Below are 15773 nucleotides of genomic sequence, written 5' to 3' on the forward strand. Positions count from 1 at the left end.
TATATATATGTGTGTGTGTGTGTACTATATCAATATTAAGATATGTATATATATTGAGTTTAATAATATATATATTATATTCATTACCTATTGAGTAAAAAATAACTATTGAGGTTTATTGAAGTTGATACTCATTATCATTCTTAATCATCTAATTAAGTTTGAAATCTCAAAAGCATAGAGAGTTTTCAATAAAATGTTATTCTCTCATAACACAATACACTTGCTTTTATCTATCTATTTATTTATTTATTTATTTATTTTAGTAAATGATAGATATAAATTAACAAACACCTTTTGAAAATTCGATAACCAAACCCAGCTATAAAATAAACGTAAGGCGGTGTAAATGACAGACCCATAGCCACGGCTTATTTTCCTCAAGATTGCGAACCCACGCGCAAAAGATGGGCCAAGGTTTAGTGAGACCCACTTCCCCTTCCCTGTGACTTGCTAGTCATGAGACGGTTTCAATTTTTCCATATCAAATAATTGTGGAATATTAATCAGTTTTTTTAATAATAATAATAAAAAAAACAGGTTGGCTAAGAGAGAAAGAGGCCATGTATAACATTCTAAAGGAAAAAAAAAAAAAAAAGAGTTTCCAGTTTTATAATTATATAACGTAAAAATAAGGCAACAACGGGTGGTCAATGGTCACCCAATCGAGAATGGTGGCTGGTTCCTTCTTAAAGATGGCCATCATGATTTAATAATTAAATTCGGATTGGGATCTCAATAATATGAAAATGATCGGATACAATTTACAGAAGCAAGTCAATCCAAACGACAGCCAAAATAAAGGGCAAGTAACGTGTTCCCTTCGTAGCCATGAAGGTCCAATTTAAGGTATATAATGAAAAAATTTATAAACTTTTTAATTTGCATATGGATGTTTTATTTCTAATTTAGTTCACGTGTCACAGCTAGGCTAAGAATTAACAAAAACAATTAAATAGCATGAGGTTGGGTTAATTATTTCTTGTGAATAGTAAATTAGATTAATATATTTTGCTAATCACTTGGTTAATAACTTTATATCATAACTTAGTTGGTTAACCCACATAATTTGATTAAGATTACATATTTGATTAGTATTTAGAACAAATTTGATTTCATTTTATATACAATAGATAAACAACCTATTGTTTACATATTTTTATATATTTTTTTTTTAAAAAAAGTAGATAACTTGGTAATGCCCACACATTTGGGTTTTCTGTAACAATTCTTTTAGGTTTTTTAATACATGTTTATGATATTTTGATATATATATATTTTTAATTTTATTTTGTGTGAGCTTTTATATATAAAAATTTTATCATTTAATAATTTTTTTCCTTTTTATTTTTTTATTTTCATTCTTTAATTTGAGTTTTTTATTTAGTTTATTATTTAATTTTGGATTGATAATAAATTTATTTTTTATCATATAATAAAATAAAAATTAATTTGATTTACTGGAATCATAATCATAATTATGGATTTGACAGGTTCATCAAAACTAATTTAATTTATTTTTTTACCTTTAAATTTTTATTTTTATACATGTTTAACCAACAAAATTATGTTGAGGCAACTTTCAAGTAGTTTAATATGAAAACTAAATTAAATAAAAAATTATATTGTAAGTTTTAAAACTTCAATTATTGTAATAATGTAAAGAAATCCTGAAAAGTTTTTTATAGTTTAAATATTATTTTTTTATGTTTCAGAAATTTTTTTTGTAAAATCTGCACCTGAAAATAAACTAGTATTTTTATTTAACAAATAAAAGAAATAAGGAGATAAAAAAAAAAAAAAAAAAAAAAAGAAGGAAGAAACAAATCCCCTTCAAAAAGATCTCCATTCAACGCGGAAATTAACAAATTAATGAAACTCACCGCCCCATACTCAACGTCACCGGCCCACCATACCGCCCTATTCTCCACGTCATCGGCCCATCTTCCTCTTCAACGGTCTCCCACTGGATATGTCTGAGTCCCACTTGAAGAATTTGAGTTCTTCTAAACCAAGTTAAACAGCCCCACGGTTCCAAGTTTCTAATGCATTTGGCGCTTGTCACAATCTCCTAGAGAAAGCAAACTTTTCTAGACCGTAATAGTTGGCACATTAGGGTAGGCAGGTTGCTTTTGTTCCAATTTACCAATCAATTTTATACATATAAGAAAAAAATCACTCAAATTGTTCAAAATTGGTTAATATTTGTAGATATTAGGAAAACTTACCGGTGATTTAAGAATTTATTTTTTTATTTTTAAATTAATTATTTCAATAATAATTTAATTAGTAGGATCAAAAAATTATCTCGCAATAAAAACATCTTTATAAATCTTATTAAATTTAATTTAAAAAAAAATTAAAGAAATAAAAAAGAAGCCATTGTTTTTGTGTTCAACATGATCTTATTAAATTTAATTTAAAAAAAAATTAAAGAAATAAAAAAGAAGCCATTGTTTTTTTTTTCAACATGAATTATACTCCTATATATAAATTAAGAAAAATTATATACTTTATTTGGTAACTATGAAGTAGTTACAACTGCTTCATAATTTCTTTAAATTATTGGACGAGGTCTAATTCTAATAAATAGATTAGGTTTAATTTAAAAAATAAATAATATCAAAAGAAAAATATATTAATATACATTTCTTTCAAATTTTAAAATTGGTTAATATTGAAAGAGAAATATAATAATATATAGTTGTTCAATTTGAATTATGCAATAATTTTTATATAATAAATATAGAATTATATTGGATACTTGATTTCATGTGAACAAAAAAAAAGTCAAAAGTCATAATTGATGCCACGTCAAAATTTGACATTTTCTTCTTTTCTGTTCCAAGTAAGAATTTTGTTCACTTTGTAGAAGCTAGAAATCAAGCACATACCTTAATCTCCAAGTTATTTAAAATTGTAGCTACTTGAAACATAGTAGGCCTACTCTTCCTAGAATTATTAACACAAGCTGAGGCAACCTTAGCCAATCTAATAATCGCCCTCGTATCAGAAGGCTTCGCAAGTCTAAGATCCAATAGCTCACTAAGCCTCATTTCTTTAATCAAAGGCAATGCCCATCTAACAAGTAACCCTTCCTCTGCTCTTCTTCCAGTCAAAAGCTCCAACAAAACCACACCAAACCCATAAACATCGCTTTCCTTGCAAGCTTCTCCCCCTTCATTACTCCAAAACTCATCATCCACATACCCCACAAGCCCCCTCTTTTCATTTGCTACCAAAGAAGATAACCCATAATCAGTAACTTTAGCACGCAACTTGTCATCTAGTAAAACATTCGATGCCTTAAAACATCCATGAACAATGTTTGGTGCCATCCCTCCATGCAAGTATTCAAGTCCTCTAGCCGCCCCGGCCGCGATGCTTAAACGCCGGCTCCAATCCAATACTGATGACGCCCCATCAGGGTTTTCATGCAAATAATAATCCAAACTCACCACACTAACGAATTCCATCACGATGATTCTCTCGCCAGGAGCCTGTGAAAATCCTAATATAGGGACTACGTTAGGATGCTGAGCCAAAGAGAGTGTTTTGAGCATTGAGGAGAACCCAAGACAAGCATTGCTCAGAACAAGGGAAGGGTGTATTCTCTTAACAGCAACTGGCTTCTGATCACTTGGTAATACAGCTGCATACACAGTACCTAAACGACCGGTACCAATAATTCTCCGATGATTAAACCCGTCTGTGGCAGCGTCGATATCTGTTGATGGGTACCACTGTGCAGAAATCCTGGCAGCTGGAAGGCTTTCTTCAGATTCTACAGGTTTCTTTCTACAAAAAAATATGAGGACTAAACAAAGAATAACAACAAATGCTGCAAGAAGAGACAATATAAAATAATAAGCAATTTCCTGGCTGGGTTTCATATTTGGTGATCTAGACTATGGTTTTGATTGATAATTTGGTTTTACTACGATCTCTGTAGAGGCAAAGAAGGTTTGTACAAATTAACTGCTGCGTGAAGAAATCATCATTTTGTGTATGGGGATTGAATTAATGCATGTTTGTGAGGGCAAGTTTAGAAAGTGAAGCAGACAGAAAGGGAAGTATCTTTCTAATCTGAGTGTGCTTTGAAAATTGAGTTGTTGTGGTAAGAAAGTTGGATATCTATCCCATTAGGTTAGTTGCGTTGGTTCACGGTTGACTGCCTTCTTCTGATGCACTTCACATATTTAAAAAAAAAAAAAAAAGTAATACAGAGTAGAGTAGGTTTGTTTATGTGTTTTAAATAGTGTTTTTGAAAAAAAAATTATTTTTTTACTTTAAATTTATTATTTTTATGATTTTAGATTATTTTGAAGTTGTGATATTAAAATAAATTTTAAAAAATTATTATTTTAATATATTTTCAAACAAGAAATATTTTAAAAAATAATCATTATTACAATTTCAAATAATATCATGAAATTATAAAATGATTGGTTAAATTTATTTTACTTTTAGAGATATATGAATTATATCAATTCAAAAAAAAAAAAACATTTCTTCATCAATGACATCTATGAATTACTAGTTAATTTTCATTTTCACTCATTGAATGGATAAAATGCTAGGAAAATAATTAATAGAGAATAAGTTTTTGGATAGAAATTGATAAAACTTACATATTTCAGGAGATTAAAAAAATTAAATCAACCCAAACATGATTTGTGAAGTTTTTAATCTCACTGTTTATTAGTCCTTTTTATTAAATAGATTGTAAAGCTTTCAGCTTTTATTTGTTCCATAATGACTGTGTGCTCAAAACATAAAGACCCCTAATTTTCTTCAAAACAGTGTTCATTAAGCATTATGATCTACTCGCATTTAATACCTTCAATTTTTGTTGGATTTAAATATAAAAATGGTTTAAGAATCAATGTGTAATTAAAAAGCATAATTTATATCTTTTTTTTTATCTTGCTGTTAAATTTTTATATGGAAAAAATAACCTTGACATTCCTTTAAACAAATAAAAAAACCCCTATTTCTATACCTTAAAATAATCATATTTTCCTAACTCAATGGAAAAATAAAAACAAAACATCATTTTTATCATGATCATCACAATTGACGATACCTTGAAAAATTATGACCCCGGGAAGGATGGTTTAAGAAAAATACATACATGATTATAAGATCTTTATTGGGTGTGAGGGCTATTTAGTAAAAAAAAAAATATTTTAAATTATTTTTTTATTTTTTGTATTATTTTAATGTATTGATATTAAAAATAAATTTTAAAAAATAAAATGTATATTATTTAATATAATTCTAAAAAAACATTTTAACAAACAATTTTTATCACAGCATAAACACTAGAATTTAGATAAAATGTTTTATTAAATTACTAAAAAATATCTTTATTAGAAAGTTATTTAATATAATTCTAAAAAAAATTTTAAGAAATAATTTTTATCACAGTATAAAGACTAGAATTTAGATAAAAATATCTTTACTAAATTACTAAAAAATATCTTTATTAGAAAAGTATGATAAAAAAAAATTAGATATTCCATTAATGAGATTCTTAATAAGAAAAAGTAAACATGACAATCCTTTTTAGAGTATAATTTAATGATTTAAATTAGATAAAAAAAAAAAAACTTTAAAAGGAAGGTTGAGATACTTTCTCACTATTAAATTATAAGTTTAAAATTTATTTTTATTTCAATATATTTTTTAAAAAATATGTTTTTTAAAATTTTTATAAATCAAAAATTATATTTTTATTGATTATTAAAAAAAAAATTAGACCTATCAAATGATTAAAGTTATAACAAGTTAACATCTCCATAATTTAAAATGTTTTTTATTAAAAAATATTAAAAATACCTAAAAAAAAAATTTCGCACGTTCAAAAATTGTTATCCAAACTTTTTTTTTTCGCACGTTCAAAAATTGTTATCCAAACCCGCAACGTGTCGTGTATCGTGAGGGAAGTATCCCTTTATTTCTAAAATTTCTAGTTGAATGTGATGTAGAGCTTCTTGTTGTTTTTTGGGTCAAAAGGGGAGATGGGCTCAAGTTTTCAGGCGTCAGTAGTCCACAATGACTTGGGCAAAAGTTCAAAACTCGGGATGTTATATGATTTATGTTAGTCGCTCGTCATCATTTTTTTTCTGTGGCAAAAAACCAGGAATGGAGAACAAAATCTACTTTCCTAGGTTTCATGGTCTTTTATTCTCTTGACACTATATATTTGATAATAACAGCTATGAGAAAGACTTCTGCAGTACAAGAGAACAACTACATTGTGGGCGGATCAAACCTCGCCGGCGGTGACCCCAGATTTCTGAAGACATTGCAAATTGATGGGAGACAGGAGAGGCAGCAAGGGTGCGACACTGGTTCATCCATTGCCATTTCAGGGGCTGTTTGGCTCTCTCTGTGTGCGCTCTGCTACATTTTGCTTTGCTTCTTGTTTTATGTTGTGTTTGGAATGAAGCATTTGACAATGAACTAATCAATGTATTGTTGTACATGCTATTTGATTTGTCATGAATATAACGTTATTGTAAGATTTTTATTCATACAGAAGAAGAAGAAGAAAGTTCTTGCAAGATTTTAAGTATCTAAGTTGACAAATAAAAATTAAAACATTAAAACTATATATTTTAAGTTGAATTATTTATTAATTCGATATGATTTTGCACTTTTACTTATTTTAATTTTTAAGCATATAAGTAAATTACGTAAATATTTCATAATGGGGATTTAATTTTGGTACTTGTAGATGCATGGAGTTAATGGGAGAAGGGACTTTTTTTATATAAAAAAAATTAATGTGATTGTAAGAATATTATAAAACTCATCTTGTTTTATTGTTGTAATGGAGACTTGATGCTCATTTATGCACCAATTTAATGCTTGAGTCTTTTTTTACCTGTAAATATTTTTTATTTTTAATAATAACATATTAAAATGATAAAAAAATAATAGTTTAAAACTAAAAAGCCAGTGTTGATTAATCTCTGGGCCGCACTCTTTGCTTGAATTTGATATAAGGCCTATCAATGAATGATATCATCATTTAAGCTCACACAAGCTAGCAGATCAGTTGTTGGCGACTCCCTTTCGGAGAGTGGGGGTTGCCGTCTAAGGACTCAGCGTGGGTTACTGTGTAAGTGCCAGCTGACTCGAATATATATATCTTGGTGAGGATCAACGATGATTAAATGTCATTTTTTCTTGAGAAAACACAGGTTGCTTCTGAAGGTCGGATAAAAAATCTTCCATCAAATTCATCACAAGCCACAACAATCGTTTTCACTTGATGAACCAACGCCTCCTTTCAAATGCAGATGCAGGTATATTTCCAAGGGATACTGTTGGATTCTAGTGTCGGCGGATTGTGAATGATCTTTGGACAGTGTCTCTACATGCTTTCAAATATTGCGTCCTTTCAGAGTCCTGGATACGCTTCGACTCCTTAGAAATTTATATCCACAACACCATTCGGCAGTTTTGAGGCGACTCCACAATTAGCTGCGGTGTCGGGCGTCGTTTTCCGAGAAGATGATAGGAAGAACTCAACAAGGTCCAGTGAACACAGCTCCAAAAGGAGCTAGCCAGAGCCCCTCTCTTAAATAGGAAGGGCCCATGAGGGACCAACCATGTCTGCCAGCTACATTATATGCTTTATAGCCCACCCCTCTCTACGGGAATCTGTTAGCTGCAGGCAGAAACCAGTAATGAAGTTACAGACCACCCCTAGCATTTAACCTTTCAGGGCAGAGATGAAGATTTCGCAGTTTTTCCATGGTAACATAAAAGAAGTAGAATTTACCAAATGAGAGAGAAATCACGAAATGATAAGCAGTGTTAGTAGGCATCACAATCAACAAATGAACATTAATGAAGTCAGTCGATCGAATTTGGTAGAAGGGATTTTCATTGCATTTAATGACTCTTTACAGTGTACAATACCATTACCAACATCCTTGGTTACCTTAACAACACTTTTCTTTTGCCTTTCTCCTTCTCTCCATAAATTAACCTTTCAACTATCTTTCCTCCTCCTTTAGAAAGGACAACACCAAAGTGGAGGTAAAAACTGGGAATTTAGCCCAACAAAGAAGAAAACTGGAGCTTATAATTATGTGCTCCTTCCATATCCATGTTGGCAGCAAAACTTTTGAATGTTGACTCAAGCTACACTCCCATGATCTGAGGTATCTTCATAGTAATAAGGCGTCAACTTGCCATCCTTCTTAGCAATCTTGGAGAGATTCTCTGCCCCAATTTCTTGCAGCATTTTTACCACCCTCCTCATCGATGGGCGGTTAATGGGAAGGGGACTGGTGCAGAGGATGCCGATGTTGAGGACTTTGCATATCTCTTCCTTGAAACAAGAATCAAGTTTTGGGTCAATTACATGGTCCACTCCTTTCTGATCTAAAGTGGTGCATACCCACTTGACCAAGTCCTTTTCTCCGTACTCTGGATCAACAGGGCGTTTGCCGGTTACCAACTCGAGAATAACTACACCAAAGCTGTAGATGTCACTCTTCTCGTTCACACGAAGGGTGTACGCATACTCTGCATCAAGTTTCTCAAAAGAAGTTAGTTCCAATTTCGTAAGTTGTTGGAATTGGATGGCAAGCCATTAATATATTTGTCAGGAGCTACAAAGGTGATTGATAAGAGAATACCAGTCTTTATGAATTGGCAATCTAATGCTAAAAAATATCCATATAATTATTGCTGTACTATAAACACAAGAAAACCAGTGCAGGCTATATGGGACTTGATTAAAAAAACGGAATTTCAGTACAGATCATTTTCAAACACATCAAATCTGAAGTTCCAGAACCAGTTAGGAAGAAGTTTAATCACTAACCTGGAGCAATGTAACCACAGGACCCTGCAATGACTGACATGGATTTAGGCTTTCCGGTTGAATCAACCACCTTGGCTACACCAAAATCAGCTACCCGAGCTCCAAAATCACCATCCAGTAATATATTGTTGGACTTCACATCTCTATGAACAATGGGAGGAACACAATCATGATGCAAATAAGAAAGTCCCTCAGCTGCATCAGCAACAATCTTGTACCTTGTTGGCCAATCCAACAAACCTCCCTTGCTACTATGCAACAAGTCACCCAAGCTACCATTAGGCATGTATTCATACACCAAAAGCTTGTAGTCTTTATTGGTACAGCAACACCATAGCTTAACAATGTTCTTGTGCCTAATCTTACCCAAAGTAGCAACCTCTGCATCAAAACCATCATCTTGAATCGCCTGACCTTTCTCAACATCAACATCATCGCTCTGCTTTTTCACTCCTCCCCAGATCTTCTTCACTGCGACAGCCTCGCCATTGCTAAGCACAACCTTGTAAACTTTCCCAGACGATCCACTCCCTATAACATTATCCTCATCAAGACAATCCAAGATCTCATACTCACTAAAACCCAGTTTATGAAACGAGATCAACGTCCATTTTGACTTCTCAACGGCTCTTGCTTTCTTGAAATTTCTGTACTTGAAATAAAACCAAACCACACCAACAATCAGAACCAACACAGCAAGTACGAAAATAGACCTCATCAACCAAGCATAACCTCTACCTCTCCCACCACCCCTCCCATCACACAATCCCTCAATATCACCACACAAACCAGGATTCCCAATAAAACTACTCTTGTACATCTCCTTTGCAAATAAGGGTGGAATCTCTCCTGACAACCGATTATTTGATAAATTAAGCTGATTTAATTTCAGATTCTGCAAACCGATTGGAATTTTCCCCGAAAACCTATTATTCGACAAATCAAGATAATTAAGCACAGACATTCCTCCAATTCCATCCGGAATCTTCCCAGAAAGAGCATTATTAGCCAAGTTTAGCTCATTCATTTTTTTCCATGAATTAACCCCATCTGGTAGCTCCCCCGATAGGGCATTCCCATGAAGATCCAAACTTCCTAGCTCTTTCAAATTCACTATACTCCCAGGCAACGATCCACTAAACCTATTTTCACTACCCGAAAACTCAGAGAGATTAGCCAAAAACCCGATTTCCTCCGGTAAGCTCCCATCAAAGTTATTCCTGTCAATAATCAACATAGACAAATTTGCAGCACCTGCAATTGTTTTCGAAATCGGACCCGATAATGAATTATTAACAAGATCAAACAACGAAACATGAGGCAACCCCCAAAACCCAGTTGGCACTTCGCCGGATAACCGGTTATAGCCCAGCCGGACCCGGGTCAGACTCCGGCATTGACTCAAGCTTTCCGGTATTTGACCTGAAAACGAGTTATATATCATCAAAATCTCCTCTAACTCGCCATTTTCACATAAACTTGCCGGGATTTGACCGGAAAAGTGGTTGTTGGACACGTCTAACCATCTCAATGCCGAATTTTTTCCAAGATTTTGAGGCAACTCTCCAGTGAATCCGTTTCGAAACAGCCTGAGTTCGTATAAGTTCGGTGAGTCAGCTATGCTTGGAGGCAAACTCCCTGTAAAGCCATTCTCGTAGAGATTGAGACTCTCTAACGGTAAACGACACAGCTCGACTGGAATCGACCCGGTCAACTGGTTCATTGACGCGTCGAGTCGCTTTAAATCAGTAAGCTTCCCCATCCCCCGAGGCAACTCACCAGTCAACGAGTTGTTGTAGAGTTCGATTTGGACTATGCTGGTCAGCTCAGTGAGTGAGCTTGGGATGGAACCGACAAGGCTGTTGAATGCAAGGTCTAAATCGGTGAGTTTCTTGAGTCGAGACAGTGAGTCAGGGATTTCGCCAATTAAATTACACGCAGTGAGCCACAAAATCTCCAGGTTTGTCAAGTTACCCAATTCGGGAGGGATCCGACCCGGTGCGAACGGGTTGTACGACAAATTGAGCACTTTGAGGGTGCTAATGTTGCCTAAAAAAGGTGGTATTATACCGTCGAAGAGATTATAAACGAGAGAAATGACCTCGAGTTTTTGAAAACGAGCGAAAGTATCGGGAATGTCTCCTGAGAAGTTGTTTCCGGTAAGGTCAAGGTATCTGAGGTTAGGGAGGTCAGCTAAGGTGTGGGGGAGGGTACCCGTAAGTAGATTTTGAGAAAGATCAAGGTGTTGGAGATTCCAGCACGTGGAGATATCTGAAGGGAGAGTGGCGTTGATGTAGTTGTTGAAGAAGGAAAGGAAAGTAAGGTTTTGGAGACGGCAAAGGAGGGAAGGGAAAGGGCCAGCTATGTTGGTGTTGGACAAGTCTACGGAAGTCACAGAGTTTGTTGTCGGGTCACATTGGATGCCGAACCATGAGCAAGGGGTGGTGTCTCGGCCTGACCATGAAGAGAGAGCTGAGTCTGGGTCTGAAAGAGAGAGCTTGATCTGTTGGAGGTAAAGGCCTTCTTGGTTTAGAGAAAGGGAAGGGGAGGGAAAGAAGACGAGGGAAAGGAGAAGGAAAAGAAGCATGGTGCTTGCTCCTTGTTGTGGACTGAGGAGGTGGCGGTGGTGGTGGTGGGATTCTAGAAAGGGAGGAGTTGAGGAGCTGGGAGTGCGTTCTGGTGTGAGATATAAGAGGGGGTTCAGCCTTGAAAAGGAGAGGACGATAGAGGGACGAATCGAGAGTGTTTTTTCTGTGAAAGGGAGCAATGGCACGAGAGTGGGCTATATTGTTGTGAGCTGATGAGCCTGCTGTAGTGCTCTAGTGTGTTGTTGTGTGTTGTTAAGACATTGCATGACTGTGAATGATGGCCTTTGCGGGACAAATTTTGCATGAGTTTTTGAATGTGAATCATTCGTTTCTAATGATTTTGTTCCAAAACACTAAGTTCATCCAAGTCAAATCTTTGCTTCGAGTTTAAGGCATTTTTTCTTTTCCTTCTGGAGAAACAACAAATGCTTTATAACTGTTTATTTATGTGTTTTAGAAGCATTTTCAAAAAACTTAAAAAATTTATTTTTTATTTACTTTAAATTAATATATTTTTAATATTTTCAAATTATTTTAACGTCTTAATATTAAAAATAACTTTTAAAAAAATAAAAAATATTATTTAAAACCACATTTTCATAATCAAAAAATCTCATCAATTGAAATAGCTGCAATTGTCCCAACAAACAAGTACCAAGGTTAGGTTAAATTTCTGAGATGAGGTCGTTGAAGTTTGGTGAAAGAAAAGGACCACATTTTATGGTTTAAAATTGACAGTGTTTATATTATAAAGGATATTATTTTTTAAAGTTTTTTTTTATTTATTTTTTAAAATTATTTTTATTTAATTTAAGATTAATTAAAAAAAAAACCCACAAACAGACAGTGTTGGTCTAAGAGTTAAATGAAGCTTGCTTTCCTTGTTACGTTAAGATCTTAGAATAAACATTCACAAAACTAATTAATTTTTTTAAAATATTTCAAGCCGATGTTAAGAATACGTTATTAAAGTTATAAATATATATATATATATATAAACTTAATTTTAAATAATAAACAAACTAATTTGGAAATAAACAAAAAAAAATTAAGAAAATGTTTGTACTTAAAATGGTGGTGTACGGGATTAAGGACAGCCTCAACAATCACAGAGCATGTGCCTGAGGATTTAGAGAGAGAGGGAGGGAGAAGCGTGGTTAATTTATTACCAAAGATCGAAAATTACTAAAATCAAAGAGACAGGGGAGGTGGCAAAGATGGCTGATTTCATTATTGGTCTCCCATTCTTCATCATGTGGCTGTGAAATCTGGAGAAGGATGTCGAGGCTATTTCAAGGGTAAATAAACACTGGAAGTAATTAATTTATTACCATTAATAATAATAATAATAATAATAATAATAATAATTAAGCAGGTTGTTTTAGTAGCGAGCACAGCAAAGAAGCACACAGAATAACATTATGGCTTTGTTGGAGAGTCATCTGAGTCACGTGAGTGGCCGAGCGCAGAGAAGAAGAGACAGTTACTCAAGGTGAAATACTGAAATCTTTGAATAAGTGACTGTGACAGGACCTTGCGACAGAAAGGTAAAGGGACGAGAACGACACCGTGTTGTATGATATAGATTCGGGTAGACTAGAGACTAAATTATTGCCTCTGTCTTTGTGTTTTTTACTCTTTTAGGCAGGCGACGACATGCTTGGAAATATTTACAGACCAAACCATATTATAGTGAGAAATATTCATGGCATTGTAATGATAGATTAATGGAAAGGTGGTCTACAAAACGAGAAGACAGCACTGAACATCGATACATGCGTGTTTCGGGTTAGATTATCAAGGTTCAAGAAGTGGAGATGTCGAAACTAAAGATGCTTGTTTTGAACGAGGATTAAAACAAGCCTTTGGATTTGGGGTTGTGAAGCTTTGGACGAGGATGATCTAACCCGGACTTTGTTCTTGTGTTTTTTTCCCTTGAAATCTACTGTAAATAATACTCTAACCATATATAAAATATTTAATATAGATAATTTTGAATCGATTTTTTTTATTAAAAAACATAATAGAACTTATTCTTTCACTATAGAATAACACATTATTTATTGCAGATGAAAACAGTAAAATAACTATTTTTTCATTTTAAAAAAACCTATGAACTAGTTATTAAAAATAATACGATCTTTTGTAATGATTTATTAGTTATTATTATATTAATATAACATCAGTCATTCTTTTATCGTTATTTTAAGCATATTGAAATGGCTAGATTAGTTTTAATAATAATTTTAAGAACATAAAATGGAAGATAATGTTCTAAAAAAATTAATTTTTGTGGTTTAATAAATATAAATATTATTTTCAATTTATTTTTAAAGAAAAAAACTAAAAAGTGAAATTTCCAAAAAATAGCCGGGTGGAAAATGTTAAAAAATTATCTTATCAATAGCTTAAGATTGTTAGTTAATCGTTAAAAATTGAGTAACATTTTAATCAAAATACCATAAGTTATGACCAAATAACTTTTGAAAAAAAAAAAGAGTATGTTTGGAATTGTTAAAAATAATATCTATTTGATATTACAAGAACAATCAGTAAGAAAAATAATTCATTTCACTCAACTCAACTTCATCTTCAATATCAATAGGAAAAACAACAAAACCTGTTGCTTTCATTCATCAATTAGCATATCTTTTATTATTATTATTATTATTTATGGAAAATAACTTCACATATCCTTCTTTTAGTCTATTCTTGTATGTTTGACTATATCTAATATATTATTATTGTGTCTTAACCTATCAGTTCATTAGATTTTTATTCTCAAAATTAACCAAAGTAAATCACTTGACTAACATGTACCAAATTTAGATTTTATATATTCAACATACCCCTTACTAAAGAATTTTAAAAAAAAAAATACTAGAAATACTCAAAACATGTCACGGTTGGAATCATAATTTTAAAATCTGGACTAGTTCAATAAGTCAACCCGGGATTTAACTGACTCAGGCCTAGAACTAATCCAAGTCTAAATAAAAATCTGCTAGAGAGTTGGTCAGACAAAACCCGGTCGACCTCGATAAACCTAGCTAAGACCCGGCTACCTTTTTTTTTTATTCTTTATAGATTTCTTAAAATTAAAGCCTGCTAGAGAGTTGGTCAGAGAAAACCCGGTCGACCTCAATAAACCTAGCTAAGACCCGACTAGCTTTTTTTTATTATTCTTTATAGATTTCTTAAAATTAAAGTGGTTGTGCTGTTTGTTGTTGTCCTTCATTTACTTTATAACTCAGTTACAATTTTCTCATCCCTTTAGAAGTTGCGATAAATTTCATAGGTGCAAGTCAGGTAAGCCCTATCTTCGACTCTATTTATTTCTACAAGGCTTGCTTTCTTATGTTAAAATAAAATTGTTTTGACTGTTTGTGTTGATGTAGGCATGGTTTTGCTTCTTTTGTTCACCAACAATGTTGTCAGGTAAAATTTGATCTTTTAGGGTAAAAAAGAGGAAATTTCTTGTTGTTTAAACCCATTTGTGATTAATCTTAAAAGAATAGATTTTTTTATTCTTAGAAATTGCATTTTAATTTGATAGCAAGTTATTAATGTGATTAAAAAGAATTTATCGAGATGATTCTATTGTGAAAAACTGCAGAACTACATCAAAAGATGTAGCAATGACACTAAAAATAAACCAAATAAAATATTATGGAGTGAGCATTTTATGCTTATATCTAATCAACTAATTTAATTTAATTCAAAAATAATTTTTAAAAAAAAAACTAAATTTAACAAAGAAAGACAAATAAAAAAAATAAAATAACAAAAGTCATTTTAAAAATCATATAGAAAGCAAATAAAAAAATAACAGAGTCAAATTTCTAATTAAATAAATATTGAATGATGAAACTAAAAAACCATAAGTTTTAAAAATAAAAAAAGAAGCAAACTTGGGTAAATTTTTTAAATGTGGGTTAATTTCCCAAACTCGCAACCCATTAAATCATAAAATTAAGCTTAATCAAGGAGCTTAATTTCTGACCTATTTAACATTGAATGATGAAATTGGTGGAAAAAAATATATCAATTTATAAAATTTTAAAAAGTAAAAAAAAAATAACAATAAAAATAATGAGGATCAAATATGATAGAAAAAATAAAAATAAAAAGATAAAATCGTAAAATAAATGCAATTTTAAAATTTATCTCAAATTAAATAATTAACAATTGAAAGAATGAAGATCAAATTTGACATATGAAAAAAATTAAAGGATTATAAAATTAAAAAAAATTAATTTTATAAATTATTTTATCTAAAACAAATATTAATTAAAATAACATGTACAAAGTATGAAGAAAAACAAATTAAAAGGATA

The 15773-nt window shown here is 32.1% G+C and overlaps 2 protein-coding genes across 2 annotated transcripts; both read right to left on the bottom strand.

The window, feature by feature from the left end:
- Positions 1-2763: 2763 nt before the first annotated feature.
- On the bottom strand, positions 2764-4180 carry LOC105127980 (serine/threonine-protein kinase-like protein ACR4). The gene has a single exon (XM_011029467.1). The coding sequence runs from the start codon at positions 3891-3893 to the stop codon at positions 2883-2885; it is 1011 nt and encodes a 336-aa protein (XP_011027769.1). The 5' UTR covers positions 3894-4180; the 3' UTR covers positions 2764-2882.
- A 3674-nt stretch (positions 4181-7854) lies between these two features.
- Positions 7855-11778, bottom strand: HSL1 (HAESA-like 1). Its single transcript, XM_011029468.1, has 2 exons — positions 8849-11778; positions 7855-8547 (listed from the first exon to the last, which is right to left on the bottom strand). Exons 1-2 carry the CDS (start codon positions 11433-11435, stop codon positions 8156-8158), a joined length of 2979 nt encoding a protein of 992 aa, XP_011027770.1. The 5' UTR covers positions 11436-11778; the 3' UTR covers positions 7855-8155.
- Between the last annotated feature and the right edge of the window lie 3995 nt (positions 11779-15773).

The sequence above is a fragment of the Populus euphratica genome, unplaced genomic scaffold (genome assembly GCF_000495115.2).
Source record: "Populus euphratica unplaced genomic scaffold, PopEup_1.0 scaffold15.1, whole genome shotgun sequence".
In the NCBI taxonomy this organism is placed as follows: Eukaryota; Viridiplantae; Streptophyta; class Magnoliopsida; order Malpighiales; family Salicaceae; genus Populus; species Populus euphratica.